Source organism: Nymphaea colorata, chromosome 11, assembly GCF_008831285.2.
Source record: "Nymphaea colorata isolate Beijing-Zhang1983 chromosome 11, ASM883128v2, whole genome shotgun sequence".
NCBI lineage: Eukaryota > Viridiplantae > Streptophyta > Magnoliopsida > Nymphaeales > Nymphaeaceae > Nymphaea > Nymphaea colorata.
This window is the reverse complement of record NC_045148.1, coordinates 18,977,809-19,001,208: the sequence shown is the minus strand read 5'-3', so window position 1 is coordinate 19,001,208 and position 23,400 is coordinate 18,977,809. Positions and strand designations below refer to the sequence as shown.

At 38.6% G+C, this 23,400-nt stretch overlaps 3 protein-coding genes across 4 annotated transcripts; 2 read left to right on the top strand and 1 right to left on the bottom strand.

Moving 5' to 3' along the window:
- Window positions 1-5,440: 5,440 nt before the first annotated feature.
- LOC116264669 (UDP-D-apiose/UDP-D-xylose synthase 2) lies at window positions 5,441-11,252 on the top strand. 2 transcript variants are annotated; one of them, XM_031645012.2, is made up of 10 exons: window positions 5,441-5,876; window positions 6,057-6,149; window positions 6,301-6,408; window positions 7,743-7,857; window positions 7,946-8,079; window positions 8,166-8,267; window positions 8,354-8,446; window positions 8,530-8,665; window positions 8,752-8,896; window positions 10,861-11,252. In XM_031645012.2, the coding sequence occupies exons 1-9, from the start codon at window positions 5,601-5,603 to the stop codon at window positions 8,865-8,867; spliced, it is 1,173 nt and encodes a 390-aa protein (XP_031500872.1). In that variant the 5' UTR covers window positions 5,441-5,600; the 3' UTR covers window positions 8,868-8,896; window positions 10,861-11,252. The 2 variants fall into 2 exon arrangements, with proteins under 2 accessions (XP_031500872.1, XP_031500871.1); XM_031645011.2 differs by lacking the exon at window positions 10,861-11,252 and having other exon boundaries at window positions 8,752-9,116.
- Window positions 11,253-12,029: 777 nt separating this feature from the next.
- On the top strand, window positions 12,030-20,601 carry LOC116263631 (dihydrolipoyllysine-residue acetyltransferase component 1 of pyruvate dehydrogenase complex, mitochondrial). The gene is made up of 18 exons (XM_050080365.1): window positions 12,030-12,493; window positions 12,931-12,982; window positions 13,062-13,095; window positions 14,459-14,505; window positions 14,646-14,690; window positions 14,821-14,894; window positions 15,031-15,100; window positions 15,278-15,691; window positions 16,287-16,347; window positions 16,429-16,473; window positions 16,570-16,653; window positions 18,063-18,139; window positions 18,218-18,280; window positions 18,997-19,067; window positions 19,132-19,227; window positions 19,691-19,944; window positions 20,029-20,109; window positions 20,177-20,601. Exons 1-18 carry the CDS (start codon window positions 12,387-12,389, stop codon window positions 20,233-20,235), a joined length of 1,734 nt encoding a protein of 577 aa, XP_049936322.1. The 5' UTR covers window positions 12,030-12,386; the 3' UTR covers window positions 20,236-20,601.
- Window positions 20,602-20,607: 6 nt separating this feature from the next.
- Window positions 20,608-22,494, bottom strand: LOC116264671 (uncharacterized). Its single transcript, XM_031645015.2, has 4 exons — window positions 22,141-22,494; window positions 21,940-22,059; window positions 21,595-21,825; window positions 20,608-21,122 (listed from the first exon to the last, which is right to left on the bottom strand). Exons 1-4 carry the CDS (start codon window positions 22,348-22,350, stop codon window positions 20,712-20,714), a joined length of 972 nt encoding a protein of 323 aa, XP_031500875.1. The 5' UTR covers window positions 22,351-22,494; the 3' UTR covers window positions 20,608-20,711.
- Window positions 22,495-23,400: the final 906 nt, after the last annotated feature.

Genomic DNA, 23,400 nt, shown 5'->3' with positions numbered 1-23,400 from the left:
TTAACAACTTACTGCCTTAAAAAACACGAGAAGACTCTTGGCTACATTTGTATCAGCAACTGCAGTAGTGCAGCCATCAACTTAGGTACCATGCTTCACCATCGTAAGACATAAAGGTATAACGCTCACAGGAATCGAACTAAAGTCATACATTTTCACATGTTTATAGTTCAATCAGGTACTCCAGAGTGCCAACATTGGAGCTAATAGACTACCATTTGTCGATGAATCTTTTTTTCTCAAAAATCGACCAGTTCAAGCAAATTGAGCTGGGGTTGGGTCAGCTTGGTTGGAAGTTTATTTGTTAAAACAAAGAAGCAAGTTCCAAGTGTGTTCAAAGTCTTTATGATTTTTGCCTTAGTTTCTTCCCAACAAAAAAAAAAGTCCCAAAATTATCAAATCATACTGCGACTTTGCACTATTAAAATTCATCATATTAATTGTTACATTTTCCTTGCATTGTTGCACACTTCTTTCAATGATCCCTCTCTTTGGGGGCTTCTTGCCACGTTTTTGTGATTCAAATATATTGTCAAATCTTGAGTTTTGTGTGAATAAATGTCAAACACCTAATATAGGGTTTCTCATTACTTTATCTTTTCATAACAACCAAGGAAAGCACAAGTTAGCTTTGTTCTTCATGGATATCTAAACTATGTCCCTTACATCATGCATCTGCGCACCTAGATTTGAACTTTGGACCTCTTTCAAGTTGGAAGCTTTATGTTAATCTACCTAGCCAGGTAAGATGAGTTTTTGAACAATCAACATTTTTAATATGTTTGGCGCCATTTGCATTAATACGTGATCGTCCACAAATTGTTCAGACACTATGTTTTTTCTTGTTTTCTTTCTATCAAAGAGAATATACTTTCAAGTTAGCAACTATATATATATATATATATAGTTCCATTTGGATAAATGCATGCATTAAAAAGACAACGGACAAAGCAACTCCAATATCTAAGTACAGATTAAAATTGGCATTGCTTTAACTATTGCAAATATCAATTCAATTTTAAAAGTGTCATCTAGTATATGGGACATAGGCACTTGGGTTTATTGCTCTTTTCTTCGAAATCAAAAAGGCAAAAACTTTGGCTTTAATAAAGATAAAGATGATGTTAGAGTAGACCATGACTTCCCTCGACGTGAGTTGACTCTCGTAGTTAAATATCTAATATAAAATTATTATTAAACGGAGAAAGAGATAGATACAATTATCAATGGTGAATGTGCACTCGGGTGAAGTCGATATTTATTTTTTTAATGACGAATTTGGATCCAACCTGACTTCTAAATTTATGACACTCTGTGTTTACCTTTTATTTTTCCTATTAAATTACATTTAACGAGAAATAACGAATAAGTAGACTAAATAAATAATAATAATAATAATGACTAAATTTGTGACTTTGGCTCGTGTTAGTTCAAGTGTGATTGTTAAAATGTACCTGGTATTCAGCCCGATTAGGCTCGATTTGCCTCTATAACTTATTTTTAGTAATATATGTATATATTATGATTAATTATATTTATGTATTATTTTATATTAAAATATATATAGTTTTCAAATTTAATCAGGTTGAGCCCGAGCTCGGGTTTTGAGTGTCGAGCCACGGTCATAGGCTATAGTCCGGCCCGATGCCTAGGTCTATTCAGCAATCACTTAGCCTGAAAAACAAACACACATTGTTTCATGTATTTGCCTCAAAGATTAGGGCAAAATCACGAAACTCTGATCGACAAATCTGTTTCAATCTTTAAGGCAGATATGTGAAACAACGTGTATCTATTTTCATTGTCAAACAACCACTCAATGTAAATGTTTAGTTTAAACATCCTTGTCATGCTAGCTTTGAGGACTACAATACATTTATTTTCATTCAAACTCAACTAATTTACGTTCAATCTCTTGTAGGCCCAACAAAGGTGAATTCGAGCAAGAGACAATGCCAGAGCCATATACGAGCAAGTGTGGCCAGTTGCCAACACCAGGATCAACAACATATATATATATATATATATATATATATATATATATATATATATATATATATATATAGTGGTGGCACGCAAATTATCAATGTTTGAATTAGTGTTACGTAGCTTTTCAATTTCAATTTAAGAGGTAGGTAAAATGTCTCGATCAGAAGAAAATGATAGTAAAAGGATCACTCTTCCAAACCATGAAAGTAGCTGTCAGGTAAAAGCGAGAGGGAGGAACTTGTAGAAGAAGCATGCAACACATGTTTCGATTAGAAAAAGGAAGATAGAGAAAAGAAAATTCTTTTGGAAATACCATTTGCTAAATAAATAATGCATTAAAGGGTTGTTTGAAACCATATATATATATATTTTGTGGGTGTTTCATGAATATGTTTCAAAGTTTAAAACATGTTAGTATATAGAAAAATAATACTATGCTATAGGACAATCTAGTCTATGTTGGAAGAAAGAGAAAAGATGTGAACATGCTATTTTATTATATATGTATATATTCATATATGATTTATTTCAGTTTTCAGGGCCATGCACATAGACGTTCCATGGGACAATTTATGTCAAATTGAAAGCTATATGATTGATGTAAACCGCCTGCCCGTCACACCATATGGCAGGTCATGAAATGTGTTAAATATTTACAATTCAAGAAGATTAAAAGCCGTTTATTATATAATTGACGTGAATCATCTGCCCGTCACACCAGATGGCAGCGGTGGTCTATTCAGCAGTCACTTAGCTTGAAAAACAAACACACATTGTTTCATGTATTTGCCTCAAAGATTAGGGCAAAATCACGAAACTCTGATCGACAAATCTGTTTCAATCTTTAAGGCAGATATGTGAAACAACGTGTATCTATTTTCATTGTCAAACAACCACTCAATGTAAAGTGTTTAGTTTAAACATCCTTATCATGTTAGCTTTGAGGACTACAATACATTTATTTTCATTCAAACTCAACTAATTTACGTTCAATCTCTTGTAGGCCCAACAAAGGTGAATTCGAGCGAGAGACAGTGCCAGAGCCATATACGAGCAAGTGTGGCCAGTTGCCAACACCAGCATCAACAACATATATATATATATATATATATATATATATATATATATATATATATATATATAGTGGTGGCGCGCAAATTACCAATGTTTGAATTAGTGTTACGTAGCTTTTCAATTTCAATTTAAGAGGTAGGTAAAATGTCTTGATCAGAAGAAAAGGATAGTAAAAGGATCACTCTTCCAAACCATGAAAGTAGCTGTCAGGTAAAAGCGAGAGGGAGGAACTTGTAGAAGAAGCATGCAACACATGTTTCGATTAGAAAAAGGCAGATAGAGAAAAGAAAATTCTTTTGGAAATACCATTTGCTAAATAAATAATGCAGGGTTGTTTGAAACCATATATATATTTTGTGGGTGTTTCATGAATATGTTTCAAAGTTTAAAACATGTTAGTATATAGAAAAATAATACTATGCTATAGGTCAATCTAGTCTATGTTGGAAGAAAGAGAAAAGATGTGAACATGCTATTTTATTATATATGTATATATTCATATATGATTTATTTCAGTTTTCAGGGCCATGCACATGGACGTTCCATGGGACAATTTATGTCAAATTGAAAGCTATATGATTGATGTAAACCGCCTGCCCGTCACACCATATGGCAGGTCATGAAATGTGTTAAATATTTACAATTCAAGAAGATTAAAAGCCGTTTATTATATAATTGACGTGAATCATCTGCCCGTCACACCAGATGGCAGCGGTGGTTTATGTCAAATATTTATGATTCAAGAAGTTTTAAAACCACTTATCGGCCTATGAAATTTTGTTGTCATTGAAGACTAAAATTAGTGGACATGTTGTTTTCTATGACAATGCAAGTAATAAGTGAATATAGACATCAAAATATGGAAATCAATAATTTACATTTTTCATAACTCAGAGTTATTTATTGAATTAAAAAACGAGTCAGAAGTGAGATCCGGTTTTGAAACGTCCCGAATCGGAACCGTAATCTTATTTTAATTAATAAAAAAGGAAAGTTGGGTCCAACTAACACGCAATAAATCTCAATATGATCACATGGAAATGGTTGCATTCGACCAATCACGATTAGAAAATAAAGACAATTTTCTTTTGAAACCCAAACTTTTGGCCTTGATCTTGGGCACGAGCTTCGTATTCTTAAAATTCCAATTACATGCGGCACCTTTATTGCGTATAACAATGCCGCGAAGTTTTTAGCACAAGTTAAAAAGAAAAACCAGTTAAAATAAAAGAAGCGAGCATGGTAAATTAAGTGGCAAAGACAATACAAGAAAGCACAATATGATATAATAGAATCTAATGCAATGTAATATATTAAACTAAAAAAAGTATAATATCGTTATTTTACAATTGTCAGAAGAAATGTAGCCAATTGTAGAACAATAATTGTTAGAAGTTTGTTTTTTTTTTATAATGAAGGTCAAAACTCAAGCTCCAAATGAAGATTGTCCTTAAATATGATTTGGTGTTAGTTTACTGTGTGAGTGCAGCATTAAAGGGATTCTTGATTGGTCTTTTTTTTTTTCATCAAGGTCATGGGAAATTATTTTTTTAAGTAAACCTTGGTTTTTCTCCAGTAAGGTCATGTATTTATATTTAGAAGTTCTAGTTCGTTTGTAACCTATAACTCTTAGTTGTTTGTTATGAGATCGGATGTTATTTTTTAAATCTAAATATGCTCTGAAACTTTTAATCATATATTAATTTTTTGAAACGATTATGTTAGATATCTGATTTAAATTGGATTTATTGAGAATTGCAAACATTGGTTTAGGAATAGTATTCGTTTTTCTAAGTTGGCCAACTATATTTAAAAATTTATTTTTAAAATACAACCATGTCCTTTTTTTAGGGTAAATGGTTCATTCCACCGCCTTCAGATAGAGACCACATGCATCTGAATCTGAATTGAATGATGAAAAACACTTTTTCACTCAACACTGATGCATCTGAATCTGAATTGAATGATGAAAAACACTTTTTCACTCAATAGGCAAAGGTTTTGGATCTTTCGAATCCAACAAAAGTCTTAAAAAAATCTACGTAAAACCTGGAGAAACAACCCAAGACTTTCTTATTTTTTCTTTCAAAATGTGAATAACAACGGAGGCTTCCGTCCGGTATTTGTCCAAAACACCATGAGGTTCTTACGGAGCAATTTAAAATTGCGAGCACAAGATTGGAATTTGAAGCAAAATATCGATTCGATGGGAAAATTGTAGGGAAAGGGTGGGACAGCTCAGAGGCGTGTGGCCAGAATCGCTCACCGACTCACGGAGCTCGTGCGGGCCCCACACTGGGTCCCAGACTACGGGAGATGGGTCCCGCGCCCAGTGAACGAATGATATATGACAGCCCCTCAGTCATACTCCGCCCCGCCTCTCTCTTCCCCTCTTTCCGCTTCCCATCTATATAAAGCAGCGGGGAGCTCCACCGGAGAGGGGCGGACATTGGTGACCATCATTCTCCTCCTCTTCTCTTCTCTTCTCGTCGTCCGTCAGCTTCGTCTCCTTCCTCTCGACTCGGAATCAATCCGCGATGGCCGGCGGGGGTGCTGTCAGGTTGGATCTGGATGGGCAGGCCATCCAGCCCCTGACGATCTGCATGGTGGGTGCGGGCGGGTTCATCGGCTCCCACCTATGCGAGAAGCTGATGGCCGAGACCTCCCACCGAGTCCTCGCCGTCGATGTCTACAATGACAAGATCAAGCACCTCCTCGGATCCGATCTCCCCTGGTCCGGCCGCATCGAGTTCCACAGGCTCAACATCAAGCACGACTCCAGGCTCGAGGGCCTTATCAAGATGGCAGATCTGGTGAGCCGTCTCTCTCAAATCGGGGAGATCCGGGTGTTTATTGTTTCTATGGTCGGGTTTCGGATGGAATGCGTTTGATTCGGACGGTGGTGGTTCCCTTTCGGGGGGTCCGTCACAGATCCGCTCTATCCTGAGTATGATTTTATCTGGCTGGCTGATTTTGTGTGCTTTCGTTCGCAGACGATCAATCTCGCGGCGATATGCACGCCGGCGGACTACAATACTCGCCCTCTTGATACCATTTACAGCAATTTCATCGACGCGCTTCCAGTGGTTAGTATTCAAGTTTGTTCTAATCGAAATCTTTGCTTTTCCATTTTTCTTTTGGACATTCTTTACGTTCCTTCTTCGCTGCTCAATGAGATTGTTGGGTTTCTTTCTTTTTCTTTTTGTTGTTTTTTTTATGTCACGGGGGACGATCCAGGTCAAGATCTGTTCAGAAAATAACAAGCGTCTGATTCATTTCTCTACATGTGAAGTTTATGGCAAAACCGCCGGCAGCTTTCTTCCCCAGGGTCATCCTCTGAGAAATGTGAGCTCTTGTTACTCTTTTAGTTTTAATTTTGGTCTTCTTTATTCTGTTATTTTTAAGGATCCTATAGATCTAGAGCTTTTCTTGGTGCAGAAGCAATAGCGAGTGCCTCTATAATCTTGCTGTAACTCGGAGGCAAGAATTTTAATCCTCCGTTATATTCGTGAGGTTGTGTGATTGTTCTGCATATTTTACTGAAGGTTCGATAATAGCATATGGCGGTTGATAGATTCCATTAGGTAGCACGCCCTGTGCATTCCTTATTTTCTTGAGAAGAGCTTAAGCCTTCTTATTGGTTCTGGAAGTTTGAGGTGTTAGCCGAAATGTCTTTGATCAGGAGGAGGGGACACCGTAGCTAAAAGGTACCCATGTTTGTGCTATGTCTTATTCCAAGAGCGTTGTTTTAACCGGTGCCATCTGCAAATCTATGTTGTCGTTACCGATGTTCTTGCGTCGCTTGTTGACGTCCTTCAAACATGCTTCATTGCTGCCCCAGTTATTTTCTTCAAACTTTGGAGAACTTTATTTTCAAAAGGAAGTGGTAGTAAGCTGATTCTGACGCTATACCAACTTACTTTGCTCTAAAATGCAAATGGTGAGACACCTTTTCTGGCTTCCGACTCCTGAAGTTCCGTTTTAGCAATTGTCGTTTTCAATGTTTTATTGAACTCTCTTTTGTTTTAAGGCCTCATCTTGACGTGGACAGATATTACTTGTGAGGAACGGAGTCATAGTAAAAGGTGTCTCTTTTGTTGTTTTGGTGTCAGTTTCATGTTCCATTCTTCAGCTACTAAATATTTTGGTCATAATTGAGAATGCTTTTGGGGAAGGCCTAAGGCTAAAAGAAGCTTTCGTTGCAGTTTTGTTGTTGACTTGGGTTTGACAAATCATATTAGGTGATGCTTCAACATTGATCATACTGTTGATTTAATATCTCTAGCCACCATTTCTCCATAAAGTACTGATGATTTACATTTCTAAGATATGACATGGTGGCTATTGACCATAGCTGGTAAATGTTTGAATATTTGTTCACTACTATTTGGTTGATATATCTATCTGCTTTCAATAGTCACAGTGGAACTAAAACTGCCAGCAAGCAGGCATTTTCATTAAAAAACGAACACCAAAATGCAACCTCGGACACTAAAATAAAATCAGAATGTTATATTAGTAGTGTGTGGCTTTTTTGAAAATCAATGAGCTCAATGATGCCAATCTATGAAGACATTATGCCTAGTGGTGACTTGCGGATTTCAGTGTTTTATTTATTATCAGCTGCCAATTCGGCTTTCACCATTGACACTTTTTATGCCTTGGCTATTGTTAAATAGGATGCTGACTTTTATGTCCTCAAAGAAGACGCATCCCCCTGCATCTTTGGTCCCATTGAGAAACAACGGTGGTCTTATGCTTGTGCCAAACAACTAATTGAAAGGCTTATATATGGTTGGCACACTTTCTGTCATCTCTTATCTGAAATTCCTTTACGTGGCAATCAACTTTGTTTTCTCATTGTCTTTCTTTCAATTTGTAGCGGAGGGAGCAGAAAACGGCCTTGAGTTCACCATTGTTAGGCCTTTCAACTGGATTGGACCAAGGATGGATTTCATTCCTGGCATTGATGGTCCAAGTGAGGGTGTTCCTAGGGTTCTTGCTTGTTTCAGTAATGTGAGTTCTTTGCGTTATCGTTTGTCCTGTAGAGAGGATACAGCTTAAACTGTAATATCTTATTTTTTGATGACTTTTCTGGCCAGAATCTCCTTCGTCGTGAGCCTCTGAAGCTTGTAGATGGGGGGCAATCCCAGCGAACCTTTGTGTACATCAAGGATGCTATTGAAGCAGTCCTTTTGATGATCGTAAGTTGCCCACCATTTTTGACATGAAGGTGCTCCTAGTTTCTTCTTAAGTCGAAAGTGTAGTTAATGCTTTCTCCATTTTTCAGGAGAACCCAGCCCGAGCAAATGGCCAGATTTTCAACGTGGGCAATCCAAATAATGAAGTTACTGTGAAACAACTAGCTGAAATAATGACAGAGGTACATCGAATGCCGAATTTGTCTTCATTTTGCTTCCAGGCCGTTGTGATGTTTGACTTGGGAACTGTGGTTTTGTGATTCAGGTGTATTCAAAGGTGACAGGGGAAGCTCCATTGGAGGTGCCGACCATTGATGTAAGCTCAAAAGAGTTTTATGGTGAAGGGTACGATGACAGTGATAGGCGCATTCCAGATATGACCATAATCAATAGACAGCTTGGTAGCCACCATTTCTGCCCTATAATCTACTGTACCAAGTGTAACCATCTTGGAACTGTGTCTAACCTACGGTGTTTGTTTGTACAGGTTGGAACCCCAAGACATCTTTATGGGACCTTCTGGACTCGACGCTCACTTATCAGCATAAGACTTACTCACAAGCTGTCAAGCTGGCAATGGCAAATCCTGTAGCTTCCAGCTAAAAACTGGCTTGTCCGTGCACAGTCCTTTGGTGCATGTCCTCATCTTTTTTCTCTTTTTTTCTTTATTTTCGTGAAAACGATATTTGATTCGTATCTGCATGATTTTGTATAATATCTCTATTATTTGGAAAAGACCAGATATTAGCGATGGAGTGGAGCTCTATTCTTATATTGTTAACCTCCAAGGCCCTTGCGTCTTGTGGGTGATTTTGTTTCCATTGTGTGGAAATTATATGTTTGTCTTGTTCATTTCTTTTCTGGACTGGCCTAATATAACTTTAGTTCTTCAAAACTAGGGTTTGCATTCTATGTGACAGATTTAGCAAAAGAAATGCACGTTGGAATTCAATTTGTTTCATTTAATTTTTAGGTTGGATTTAGATTTTTCATGTTTTCGCTTTAGACATGGTTCACTTTTCCTACAGCTGGATTACAACAGGTGTTTCTATAGCAATTTATGTTGGTTTAGTACTTAAATGACATGATCTATGTTATTTACCGTCACATAGCCAATATTGTAGTCAACGTTGCTAGAGATCAGGCAAATGTAGTTCTATTGGATTGACAGTACGATAGCCGGAGAACATAGCGGGAAAAATGTCTTCGAGGGAGAGTAATTTCTTATATTGATATGTAAGAGAGAGACTATTGAGTACGTTTGTGATTGTTGAGAGTACATTTGTGATTGTTCTGTTGGCTTTGAACGCTCGTTGTATATTCTCTTTGTACGCATTTCTTTTGGATTTTCTGCATCTTCTCTGTTAATCGCATCCCCATTCATTCGTCAAGATTAATACAACTGAAAAAGTTGACGTAAAAAGGAAGGCCTCATTCTGAAGCATAATATTTTAAGGTCTCTTCCTACGGATGAAGATGCCATTTAAAGCTTGGTCCAGAAATCCAAGTGCAGAAGTTCCGATTTTAAAGATGTACGATCCCCGATGCTGCCGCTTCTGAGGCTGTTTATCCGGTCCACCAAAATGCCTTTTTTAATTTGAAAAATACTTCAAAAGGCTGGCATAATCTGGTTGGCGTCTACCTAACCCCAGTTTGCACATATAACGAGAAAGAGAGTGCCCACTACAGCTGTGATCTATGGGGCGGTGACCTGTCAGTCTCCTTGTGCAAGTGTTTCTTTATTTCTGTTGTTCAGAGTATTTTAATTGCTTGCTGAAGCATCAGCTTCTTCCTAAGCATGCCTGAACAGGCTCCTCAAAATCAACCTCTGCTCTTCAAATTCTCTGCGCCAACATATGAAATTGGCTTTTGCTTGAAATGGCAAATCGCAAGAACCTGTGAGAGCTCAACAGTCACATTCTCGTGCATCCAGTGTGGGGCTAGTTAGCTACCTAGGCACGCTGTCCGTGGCCCATTAATCTTTCTTGGTTTCTATGTTCTAATGAAACTAGCTGCTGAGGTAAGGCTACCCTATCTTTATTTGGACAAGACACAAAATAAATACATATGGAAAGGGAATTCCAAAAAGACAAAAGGAGGATGGAGAGCATCCCGCAATAGAAAAAGCAGGTCAGCTAAGACACTACTGCCCAAGTAAACAGTGAAACAGCATAAAAGCAGAAAAAAGGACAGGCAGGGAAACAAAGGGAGACGAACAAAAGAAAAGATTGAGGTACTTTGACAAAAGTACCTAGAATGAATTATTATTACTACAGTCATTTGCATTAAACCAATTTTTTGGTACCTCTGTTCTGATCGGTTGGTTCGTGTCTAAGGGTATAGCGGATCTTCTTAGCTGCTACATCGTTGAAGATAAAAAAAAATCTAATCTAATAGGTGCTTAGTTGTAGTGAGTTCTCCCAGCAATGTTGCATCTCAAATACAATTCGATTGTCGTTATGAATACTGTAGATTCTGTCACACATTTAAGCATAGATCTTTAGTCTTAATGAAGCATAATTTTGTTTCCGTTAAAAGATTGTTCGTCCAAACCCGGTTTTTTGTCGCCTTCTCACTTGTATAATTTCTTGTGCAGGATCCACAAACGAAGATCTTCGTTTGTTGAAGGCGCACGTCGTGGAAGTCTATACGTTGAGGGAAGCTTCCCAATAGAGTAGAGTCTTGGTTCCTAGCATGTTTAGAGTATAACTTTAGATCAATGTATTTTAATAAACTTGGTAGTCTTGGAAAGGCGTCACTAAGCTAAAGACTGGTTGTCTCAATGCCTTCTACATCATGTGTACGTTCTATTCTTTTTCCTCCTTGTGGTAAAGGAATTTCATTCCCATTTGAATGTATGTCATGTCTGAGGCTCAACTCATAGCCTGCGGATTTGGTTTCAGAAATTTGGTCTTTTTGCTGTATTGAGTTTGTTCGAACTTTGGATATGTTCTGATTATCTGAATCGAAAATTTGACATTACTTAAATCCTTAGATCTATCACGAATCGCAAGTCTAATTGAATATGCAAGGTACTTCTTTCTTTTTTCGAACTATACTGTTTAATGACTAGCACCAATGGTTCACGGGGTAAACACATTAGCTCTTGATTACAGTAGCAAAAGTTAGTAATATCATGCCTCAGATTTACATCAGTCACCAAGTAATGATAGATGATAACATCGGTAAACAACAAGGTCCAAGTCCACGCAAACTAATTTGACAGTCTAACGCAAATATTTCGATAGAAATGTGACGGAAGATTATGGTCACGGGCGACTATAAAGGGTCCCTAAAAGCTTATAACGGATATGTCTGCAGCGGCTGATGGATTGTGCCTGTGACAGTTATATCTCGATTCAAGTGGCCGAGTTACATATAAGCCTGGCAAACATCCTTACTTAACGTTCCAAAGTCCATACATTTGTTTATATTAGTGGTGTGCTTATTTCAACTAAAAATTTACAAATAATTGATTTCTTCACCAAATTTTTTAGGTCAGCCACTTAATAAAAAACGTGTCGCTTTTCTTTTTAGAGTTTCGTTTGTTTTCTTTTTGTTTTTTTATATTAATTAAGAGGGAAATATATTTTGAAGAAGTCGAAACTCTCATTTCTTATTACCTTCAGATTCAAAGTGGTTTCTAAATTTGGCAGTAGCATAGAGAAATAAAAACTGGTAATCGGATTTTTTCCGATCCGCCAGTCCGACCAACTTAGTGTTCATCGAAAAAAACAACCGATAAAATAGAAATGCATCGCCGAAAGCGGTAGGCAAAGGGGTGGAGAGGAAAAGCAAGTGGTTTGACTGTCGTTTTGCTCAAAAGGTCAAAGCCTTCTGCACATTCCAATTTTGCTTGCGAGACGCCAAGAAATCGGAGGACTCTTCTGCTCTTTTGCCTGCCGGCGAGGCAAGAAGGGCTCTCCCATCCTGCTATTTCCTTCCTTTAACAGAGTCTTTCCGGCGTACGTAGATAACTCTGTGGGCGGGGCCAGGAGGTTGGCTGCGGGACGAGAAAGGAAGAAGGGACTCACCTAGTATTCAATTAAGGAGAAACAAATAACTTTTCTTTATCTTAAGCCCTTCTACTGGAGGGAGGGACCGGCATTCGATATACAAACCATGGCTGCAGCTCGCTTGCGACTGATTCGTGCTCTGGGCTCCTCTATTCGTGCCATCTCCGCTATCCGCTCCCATAGCTCTGGATCAGCTCCCTATGGGATCGTTCGGTATGAACCCTCCTTTCCTGCGTGCTCATGTCCCCGAAATCACCGTCACCACCACCACCATCGTGATCATTCACTCGCCTTTCGATCTTCTTCTAACCTCCGAATGTCTTCGTCGGTTATCAATCTATATTGGATCACTTGTAACATGGTAGTTCATGATCTGTCATCCCCGTGCCATTCAATTTTGTCGATGCCCAAATTGGCCAAGCCGGTTCTCCTGTCTTACTGATGCCACAATTCCTTGAATTGCTAATCACTGTCATAATTCTTTGGATTGGCAAAGGAAAACATCTGCCGGTACCGACTGTGTCCTGGCTGGCATCTGGTTGAGGCTTCTCTGCCTGGTTCTGGGCGCACCCTTAATCGACTTTAAGTCGAACGATGCCCCCTAAATGCTAAAACGCTTCCAATGCTTGAACTGCTTTTCTGTGTTTCAGGCCTACAATGTACCGTGAAATGGGTTGTGATGGCATCCTCTGGAAGGCCGAGGTTATTACTCCTTAGTTCTTTCATCTTCATATTCAATTATATCCAGCGCATTTGTCTTATTCTAGGCATTTTTCCGCAGCTCCGAGCTACGGTTCGGCATTTTTCAACTGCTGGTATGTCATTCTTTTTCCATGTCTCCATGTTGGAACCAAGAAAATCATTTTTGGACAGTACTGGAAATTGTAACATTAATTACTTATGCATCTTATTTCGCAGAAGAACACTTCCTGTCTAGTTCTTATACAAACCTTTATCTCTTGTAAACATATGTTGGAAATGATTCCTTTTGTCCGAAAACTGACCTGCTGGAAGAAACGATTTTGTCGATTCCGAAAAATGCATATATAATCTGTTAGCGAACAAATTTAGAGTTTGATTTCCGTTTGCAGTCATGGCCTTGAAAAGTGCATGGTTACTGCAAGAGAACTAGTTATGCTATAGTATATACAAAAGAATGACGGAACTTGAATAAAACAGTAATGCGATTTCCATTACAGATGCATTGGTCTTCTTATCCATCGATTTGTTCACTGCCAGAACCTGTCCACGTGTTAAAATGACAATATGTCTCCATCTTTACAATATGGTATGATCTACAACGAAAGTTGGAAGAAATTAAAAGCTAATATGATATCCGGAACCTTAAAAACACATGAAATAATCCTGAAGAATAATTCATTCTCTCACACCTCACGGAAGTCTTAGATGTGGGGAAAAATCTCTGAACCTGCATTCTTATGAATGATCATAATGTTCAAGCTAAGTCACATGGATAGTTTACTGAGGTCCCCATACCCATACCCATGCTGCCATTCTTATGAGAATCACAATAAGTTCTATCCTCTAATAGCAATCTAAGGGTTTATATGTTGGGTGGCCTTGGTGGATATTCCGAAGTAGGGGGTTCTTTTATATGGTCAGATGGAAGGATTAGTGTTATTAAAGTTTGACTGCCTCATTATATCATTGCATTTCTTAAGGCATATTAGTAAGGATGGTTACTGTATAATGTGATGACACATGCACACATGATTAACGGATCATAATTGCCAAATGTAGTAAATGAACAACGATTCTTAATAAGTTAGACATACTTGAAGATATCTTGGTTTGAGTGAAATAATCACCTTTTTAGAAAACAAATAATTCTCAAGTTGTTTGTGAGCCCACCTCCACCCTAACCTACAAGCATTCCAAGCTGTCATTTTGCCGTGAACCTGCTGACTGACCAGCTGTAGGGCTACCATCTAGTTCTTGTTTGGAACCTTCATTATTCACAGGAAAAGATGTTTAACTCTTTAATGGATGAAAAGCGACTTGCAATTTATGTAGCCCTTCAAGTTTGCAGGACAACAAGCCAATGCTAATTGGGATTTGAATGTTTTTTCATAAAAATAAGTGGTAACCTTTTTGGGGTCATAATAGCTAAATACTATTATTGTATAGCATTCATCATTATTCTCTGTTGATATGCAGGAGACTTGCATACTGTCCTTCAAATGCCAGCTTTGTCTCCAACAATGGTAAGAAAAGAATGCAGTTAAAAGTAATGCTCCACTCTGAAGCTTCATGTAATTGAAAGATGCATTCTTTTTTCCATTTCAATCTTGTCTATTTTAAGTGAGATCCTATCATAATACTTCTTACTTGTGGTTTTCTACAGAATCAAGGAAACATCGTGAAATGGAGGAAAAAAGAAGGAGACAAGGTCTTCCATTCTTGCCTTTAGCGTTAGAGATGTTGCTAATTGTTGACCATTTAAGTTGATATTGCTAATGGAGCTTAGTGAACATTTTCCTCCTTAGGATATTTGCTTTAATATTTATAAAACTTAACAGATAGAAGTTGGGGATGTGATATGTGAAATAGAGACGGATAAGGCCACACTTGAATTTGAAAGTCTTGAAGAAGGGTAATCTGCATATTTTTCCTGAAGATTTCATGTTAAATGGTTCAGCTATTTTTCTGCAGTTGATTTACATTTTCCTCAAATGCCTTATGATCTCTCTCTCTCTCTCTCTCTCTCTCACACACACACACACACACAGGTATTTAGCTAAAATTTTGGCACCTGAAGGTTCCAAGGATGTGAATGTGGGACAACCTATTGCCATTACTGTGAGTAATTTTCTTTGATCTTTTTCCTAGCAAGTATTATAATTTTCCTGTCATCAATTTGTTTTACCTTCCTCCCAAATTTTGTTCTCATAGTTCATCTAAGTCCACCTGCAATCACTTGTTCCATTAAGTAAAACATCAGATGCTTATGGTGGCTGCCCCCTTCTGTCTTCAAAGGTTGAGGATGTGGATCATATAGAGAAAGTCCCAAGCGATATCATTGATACTCCAAATACAGATTCTACTAAGTCAACAGATGACTTGCCTCATGGGAATGTGAAAAATCAACAAACAGCAAATGAAACAAATTTTAGCAGAATCAGTCCGTCAGCAAAATTGCTTATTGCAAATTATGGCTTAGATGTGTCAGCTTTGAAAGCATCCGGCCCTCGTCATACTCTTCTGAAAGGTGATGTCTTGGCAGCTATAAAATCTGGCGCTGCTTCCTCCAGGGGTCGGACGTCAGTTCAGCATGGGACTTCTTCAAGTCGAAGTTCACAACTCCCAGTTGAAGAACCATCACCCCAGCGAAAAGGTTCTTTGGATCTGGATGCTACTCATGAAGATTTGCCTAACAGTCAAATACGCAAGGTATGTGAGGTTCTGGTTAACATTGGTATTATGGTATTTCCTAGATGCACATTTTCTTCTGGAAAGCTGATTTTCAAGCTCTGGGTTTTCCAAGTGCTAATAATATGTGATGTCAAAAGCTGCAAGAACAATCATTTCTATGTACTTATTAAGTAAAGAGCTGACATGTCTTCCTCCTCTAAATTCTACACCAATGATTTCATTTACATTTTTTCTGCAAATAATTGAAGCTATTTTTTTGGTAAACTTTGAGGAACAATGTCAAACTACTGGAACTTTATTATCTACAAACTCTATCTTTATTATTTCCATTTTCTCATATATATTAAGTAATATAGAATTTGTTAACCTGCCATGAGGAAACAAGGTGAGTGGAAAGTGCTGTTATTCTCTTATTGCTGCAGTAACTAGTAAAGCTTTTAGCATGAAATTCTGAAACTTCAAGGAATACTTTGTCCATACTGTCTTTGAATTCCTCAAACTTCAGCAAACATCTTGGCTTCATTAGAGTTTTAGGAATTTAATCATCAGCAGATTAATGTCATTGAATTGAGAAGGTTGGTCATGAGATGAAATAAACAAAAAAGTTCTGCAGGTTATCGCAAAAAGATTGTTGGAGTCCAAGAAAAATACACCACATGTTTATTTATCTTCAGGTATTTTAACTTCTCTTAGGTTTCATTCCAAAAAAATATCGTCATGTAATGCTAATGATTCATTCTACTACCCACTATTAGATGCTGTGCTGGATCCATTACTTGCTCTAAGGCAGCAGCTGAAAGGTATGTGGCCCCAGTTTAGCCTGACTTCACATTGTAAAGAGATAGCCTCTTTTCCCCCATGGAAAGCTTACTACCTTTTGTTAACATTGAATCCAGAGCAGCATGGTATAAAAGTTTCTGTGAATGACATCTTGGTGAAAGCTGTCGCCCTCACCCTAAGATCTGTTCCTGAAGCAAATGGTAATTATTAAATATAATTTCTTATAACATGTTCTTAGCAGTTGAACTGGTCATAACTTCATCTTCTTTGCCTGAAAATTATGTTAGAGTAACATGTAATGGGTCCTCTAATTATAAAAATTGCTTCAAGTAGGAGTCTACTTTCCTAAAAGAGGATGGTGTAGCAGTGCTGTATTATCATAATAGAAGTTGAATCTCAATGCATTATCACATGGCAAAACATGTTGAGAACTTGAGATTGCTCAAAAAATGTTCATAAAAGGATTGAAGATAAGACATTCTTTATCTCTGAGTAGCTCATATGGTGTTGAGTCCTCTCTTCCTTGCATGATGCTACATGATCTTACACCAGTTTGATGGAAGCTGCTGGACGTAGAGATGCAAGTTCTCTTTTTCTCCCCTCAACCCTTCTCGTTTCTCCTTGGAGAGTTTTTTGGCCATTGCATACCAGTGTGGGACCAGATATAAGTTGTTCAGCACCCAGTGGCTGCATTTTTGTCAATGGAAGTGCATTGTGGCATCATGTATATCGAAGTTGTATCCCAAGTAATATTTATCTAATTGATCTATCAAGTTATTTGCATAGAATTTGCAACATCACTATCTCCTCAACTTCATATTATCCTTCATTTATATCATGTATAGAAATCCTTCACAGAAGACCCCATTCACTTTCTCTTCATCCTAACCGTGGTTTGACTTTGACATGTACCACTCACGCTTTTCTTTACGTTATGTTTTTGGCCCTATAAATACCAAATAATCTGCTGTGGTGTGTCCTAGAAAGAAACCTTGGAATATAAAACCTACACAGGAAGGTCCAATACTTTTGTGAGTAGTCATATTGGGTTTCTGATAGAGAAACTCTCTGGTGGATGTTTGGGCAGGTTTGGTTCTATCAAAACATGAAGCATATAATTGTTTGGTTAGGCTATTTATTTGAAAGGCTACAGAAGTTTGATTTGCTCGTCTGGATTATAACTTATTATCAGTAAAATTTTGTCATGCTCCTGCCTTGAGTAAGGAAAAGAAAAAGAAGGTTGTCCCTTGAGCATCACAAAATTAAACATCACACATGGCAATTTTTACTTTTTCTGGATCCAGTTTCTTTGGCTTGAGGACATGGTCGGTTGAGTTCTGCTATTAACTTTTGATCTAATGATCTGGGTGGTTACATTTCATCATCTTTTGCATTGTTGTGGGAGATTGCTAGCTTTGTATATTGTGCATTGTTGCAAATGAATCTTCAGCTAACCATCTCCATTAATCTGCTTTTCATTTTTTTTTTAATCTACAGTGTAATGTTTGGTCATGACATGTTTCTATTCTCTAGAGGAGGAAGTTAAATTTGTTGGCTTTGAGATGTTAATTTTGGCTATATATGTACTCACTTTGCCATTTATTGTCAGCCTACTGGAATCATGAAAAAGAAGAGGTTTCTTTCTGCGATTCTGTTGACATCTCGATTGCAGTGGCCACTGAAAAGGTACTTTCCTCCTCCTTTTCATGCAAGGTAACTGGTCATGTGTGAAATGTGATTGGTCTCAAAATGTCTTTCGTGTAGGGTTTGATGACTCCAATCATTAGGAATGCAGATCAGAAGACATTGTCAGCCATATCAGTTGAGGTACCTTTTGAACAAATATATGAAAGATCTGTATTTTGGTTTCAATGATGTAATAAATCTTTCTTAGAGAACTGGGAGCTTTATTTTAGAAAGCATAATTGGGAAGCTTGTCAGCAGACTAGGAAATTCTAGCAGTGATTGCAAAAGTTTGGTTTCAGCGAGAGATTTGTGCAAGGAGACAGAGAAACAAGAACTAAAGGAAGCAAGACCTAGAAAACTCTCATAATCTTGGTTGAGTGATCATAATAATACAAGGGGTTAACTTCCTGTTTTAGGTATCCTTAAGAAATAATTGGGATAGCGACCAAGCAGTCATCAATGAAGGGGAAAGAGACTATAATGGAGCAAGAATAAGTGTTAGCATAAAATCATCACACTATGCTTCGAAGCAACAACCAACCAACCATTTCCATGCTCCTCAAATTCAAGATGGTGAAATTAGAACCATCATGAGTTTAGAGCAAAGATATCAAACTAGGGTTTCCATCGAGCATTAATAAGCACATGAAAAGTGTAAATTATGGAATTAAAATATGTTCAAATGCAATTAAAGTACTTTTTGGTCCAATGTATTAGCAACTGTTTTTTCTTTTTCCAGCCTTCATGACATGGGAAGGTCTCTGTGTCATTGACAATGTGATTTTTTTAATAAAATACATAAATAGAGCTGAAAACTGTATTTGTTTCTGAACTTTGTTTAATTTTGATTATGAAAGATAAAGGAACTTGCTGAAAAAGCACGAGCTGGCAAACTTGCCCCAAACCAATTTCAAGGTGGAACTTTCAGGTAAGTCTTCAATGATCAAAAGCTTCAGATCTTTTCGTGGCCTAACTTTTCTCTACCTATGCAGCATTTCAAACCTGGGGATGTTTCCTGTGGATCATTTTTGTGCCATCCTTAACCCCCTCAGGTACCTCTGTTCACCGCTGCCAAATATTTGCAGGAAGTATATTTGCTAACAAGGAGCTTTAGTGCCTACAGGCTAAATTTTGATGTGAAAGTGGGCATTGAAAAGATTAACCAGGGCCTGTTGTAGTTTGTTAATAGCAGACGTAATACCTGACTTTATATCAGTTTGCTGCTTGTGCACCAAGCGGCCCGTCCTACAGAGGCGCTGCCTTTCACATTCAAGTTGTCTGGAGATACCAATTTTGTGCTCCATCCTTTCAGAGAGAAAAGGCTGCATGTTCCATCTACGTGTATATGTGCATGGCCTGCTTCCTGGTTAAGCATGCATATTTTTCTCTGTCGTTCCTCGATGTTATATTGTCCACAAAATTGTCTTTGCAAAAGCAAACTCAAGATGCATTCATTTGTTGCTTCTGCGAGTACTTTTGATGCGTTGGCTCCTTTTGTGATAATATCTTAAACGTTCTAGTTTGTTGGTTGAATTAACCACTAGAATGATATATAGTTGACCCTAAGTTGGCTAGCAGGTTCATTTCCTATAATCATGAAAATTCAACCTGCTTGAAAAGACCATATAATGTTTTCTCCATCCAAGTTACCAAATATGAACTCCAAATAGAGCACTCATTACGCATGAACTCTCTCTCTTTTTTTTTATTTTTGAGGGATTTATGTTTGTTTTATTGCATGCAGGGATGCATTTTGGCTGTAGGTAGGGCTAATAAAGTTGTTGACCATGTGGTTGGAGATGATGGTAAGTTTATTTTCATGCTTTCAGCCTGTTACCGTGCATTCCGTGATAGTTCTCATCAGCTGCAACTTGTGTATCCTTCCCCAGATACATTGAAGCTTACGGCTGTCACAAAAACAAAGTTCACATTATCAGGCGATCATCGTGTTATTGACGGTCGTGTTGGAGGTATGCGTGTAACTCATTTGATTTTCAATGACTGTGACGCCATTTAACTGATGATTTTGTTGCCCAGGAACATTCCTTACGACCCTCTCGTCCAACTTGAGTGAGATAAATAGGCTTCTTCTATGACAGCGTTCTCACGTCGGTGTGCCATTACGTCAGTGTAGAACCTTCTCAATCAGCTGCATTCTGAGAGGGCTCATGGCGACATGGAAGTCTACAACATTCAGCTTGTTTCTCGGGCAAGCACCATCCTCTAATTCTTCATTTCAAGTTTTCAACTGCTAAAATAATAATTAGAAAGGAAAAACTGCCATAAGCTCTTTCATGTTTTGGTTCCTGTACAAGCCAAAATGAGAAATTTTGCGTGCAATTTTATTTTGCCGAGTTTGCAGACAGTTTGCTTGTGTTGCTGTGGGTGGGAACACAGAAATCGGCTCAGTTAACTGATACTTGTCATGAAGATGAATAATGATGGAAATAAAATTTTGGATATTCATGGGCTGCAAACTAATTATCGATACTGCTGCAATTGCATTTCTTAGTACAATCATACAAAATGTTAAAGACATTTCTTCATCGCCGTCTCCTCCCCCATAAGATTGTCACTCTGCCAGTCCAAACTCCTTCACCGCAAGAGGCTTGTACCACTCGGGCCCGAATCCAGCAGCTTGCCGTGCTTGTTCATTGAAAGGAGGCTTCAGCGGGCCCCTGAAATGTGTTCTAACAATAGCATGGAAGGTATCAATTACAGGATCAAGATTGGCTTCACTGTTTTCATTCGTGGCTGCTGAAAGTTGATCAGGAGCCTGCAGCTTCTTGTCTTCCTGTACGTCCTTGTCTTGCGGTGAACCCTGTTGCGTTCTTTGACAAAGGTACTTGAACCATTTTACACCTGCGGCACAATGTGTGACCTCTTCTGGATAGACAACTGTTTCTAATAAATCTGCTGTTGCATCGTCACCTCCATTACGGAAACGGGATATAGTGGTTGGCAGCACATCAAGTCCTCGTGCCTGTTTTCATGATCGATTGGCATATTCAATTTGCTGAAAAGTTATTGATTATACTAGATTCATTCGAATTTGCAGCGCCTTGATTATCTTGCAATAAATAAAAATAACAATACCACATATAGGCCACTCATTTCCGAGGTTCTGACGTGCTTACTGTGTTGTATTAGTGAGAGTGAAAGCAACACTTCTCTACAAATACAAGCCTAAATCACCATAAATGCAGAAGAACAGTTGAATTCGATCGGGCGCTGGGGAGGTGGATGCACTCGGTTCAAATTTTTTGGATACGTTAGTGTAATCAATAACCTTACCAACAGACATGAGACGTCCGTGTGGAGCCGAAATGCAGATGCAGTCAGCACCGAGTTTGCTTACGCAGAATGCTTGAACACAAAGAACTAACTAGTAACAATCATGGAGTAGCAACTCCCATATAAACAGAGACCAGACTCGAGAGAGGGAGAGATCTAACCTCGTGGACGCAGTGCTCAACAGCAAGGCGGGCCAGGAGGCTGTTCGAGGTCTGGATGGCCGAATCCCAGAGACCATCATGCGCGGGTAAGGCTCCATAGAAAGAGCCCAACTCTTGCAGGCGACCGGAAAGAAGCGTAAAATGGCGGCCTTCATCCTGAGCCACCTTCACGAAATCATCAAAGAAAGATCTGGGCATGGCCTCTTCCTTACCAAAACGAGCGATTATGTCCTGCCAAACCAAAGCCCACATAAGAGGGAAAGCCGACCCAGTAAGCTTCGGAAAAAGGATCAACGAGAAGCCAATCGAAGAACGCTGTTCTTGAGGAGTGGAAGAAGCACACACCCAAGACAAGTCGATGGCCCAGCTCTCCGTGTGAGCCAAACTGTGAAGAATTGCTTGCCTGCTCTGCAGACTACCAGCTTTGCCCAGCTTCGGCATCAGGCTGGGCGCCACCAACTTCACCTGTCCCCATCAACAGAAGCATAAGAAGAAGGAGGCAGGGAAGGGAAGAAACAAGCGAGAGGGATAGGGACAGCGAGAAACGTTAGATAGCCTGGCGGGTCGTTCGGGAACGGGGAGGTTGACGGAAGGATCATAAGGTCGGGAGATGAGCCCATCGAACCATTGCTTGGCGGTGGCTTCTCCTAGCGAAGCCTTTACCCAGGGGTCCTCCGCATTCAGTATCCTCAGTGCAGCTTCCACCAGAGTCCGGTCCCCGGACGACGACGAAGGCGGCGGCGCCGATGCCTCCATTCTCCTCCTCCCCTCTCTTTCCCCTTCTTCGTATGGAGGAAGCGGGAAGGCTGTGTGCACGTAACTTAACTCTGGTGCAGTGGCCGCGTTCGGCTGGAGAGATCCAGCTCAACAAAATTGAATGGGAACCAATGGACCAATGATGATTACGAATGATAAAGAGTTGTTTGTTCTATCATTACGAATGGTTGAGATTGAGAAACATTTTAATGGTTGTTCAATCAAGAGATTTTGTAACATTTTTTTTTATTGTTTTTCTCTCAACCATCAATCACAATAAATCAAAGGCCCTCTTATGATTTTAATAAAAATAAACATCCTCATTCTCTAACTCTCTATGCATATTTTATTCATCTTTTCAGTACAAATCCAATCCTAACTACAGCTAGAAGCCAAAACCAAGCTGGCTGAGTTAGGCAAAAATAAAAGAAAAAAAGCCATACTAAAAGTTGAGAGACCTTGACCCATCTGCCAACCAATGGATCGGACCCAGCAATAAGACATGACTTGTTAGGAGCCTACATAAGTCATCAAGGGACACGGTATGAGTCTAATTCAGGAAGACGTGCTAGAGTTGGTGTAGTCTTGCCAACTTTAGCCGAACACTCACCAAATTAAAGGTAGTTTTGCTATTTTTTTTCTCTCTCTCTCTTTTATAAAGAGGAATTTTCTTTCAAAGGGCATTTTAGACATTGTAATGTTTCAAGCATATAAGCTTCTCCATGTCAAATGGGTAGTTAGAGTTTGGTTTGAATAATAAGGTATAAACTATATTAGATAGAGAGAGCATGGCATGAAGACTTCCTTGCAAAAGAACAAGGAAAAAAGAAAATTATGACTGCAGCATTTTGAAATTATAATAAATGACTTCAGGGCATTTTAGAGGCTTTTTTTATTAAATTTGAAAAATTGCAGCTTTTTTCAGTAGGTAGAAAAGATAAACAGGGTGCCCAAGCTGCCAATTTTGACTCTTGCCCTGCAAATTTGACCTGGCAGCTGACATAAAACCAGTGCGCTGCATAAAAAAATTTCATAAAAATGTGAGGCCTT

What these genes read in the sequence shown, in the direction of transcription:
- LOC116264669 (XM_031645012.2), top strand. Translation starts at nt 5,601, where the DNA reads ATGGCCGGCGGGGGTGCTGTCAGGTTGGATCTGGATGGGCAGGCCATC. An exon ending in AGGGTCATCCTCTGAGAAAT is followed by an intron (nt 6,409 to 7,742) that starts GTGAGCTCTTGT and finishes ATTGTTAAATAG; the next exon opens with GATGCTGACTTTTATGTCCT. An exon ending in AATTGAAAGGCTTATATATG is followed by an intron (nt 7,858 to 7,945) that starts GTTGGCACACTT and finishes TTCAATTTGTAG; the next exon opens with CGGAGGGAGCAGAAAACGGC.
- LOC116263631 (XM_050080365.1), top strand. Translation starts at nt 12,387, where the DNA reads ATGGCTGCAGCTCGCTTGCGACTGATTCGTGCTCTGGGCTCCTCTATT. An exon ending in GCTCCCTATGGGATCGTTCG is followed by an intron (nt 12,494 to 12,930) that starts GTATGAACCCTC and finishes TCTGTGTTTCAG; the next exon opens with GCCTACAATGTACCGTGAAA. An exon ending in GCATCCTCTGGAAGGCCGAG is followed by an intron (nt 12,983 to 13,061) that starts GTTATTACTCCT and finishes ATTTTTCCGCAG; the next exon opens with CTCCGAGCTACGGTTCGGCA.
- LOC116264671 (XM_031645015.2), bottom strand. Translation starts at nt 22,350, where the DNA reads ATGGAGGCATCGGCGCCGCCGCCTTCGTCGTCGTCCGGGGACCGGACT. An exon ending in GACCCGCCAGGCTATCTAAC is followed by an intron (nt 22,060 to 22,140) that starts GTTTCTCGCTGT and finishes TGATGGGGACAG; the next exon opens with GTGAAGTTGGTGGCGCCCAG. An exon ending in GGGCCATCGACTTGTCTTGG is followed by an intron (nt 21,826 to 21,939) that starts GTGTGTGCTTCT and finishes TTGGTTTGGCAG; the next exon opens with GACATAATCGCTCGTTTTGG.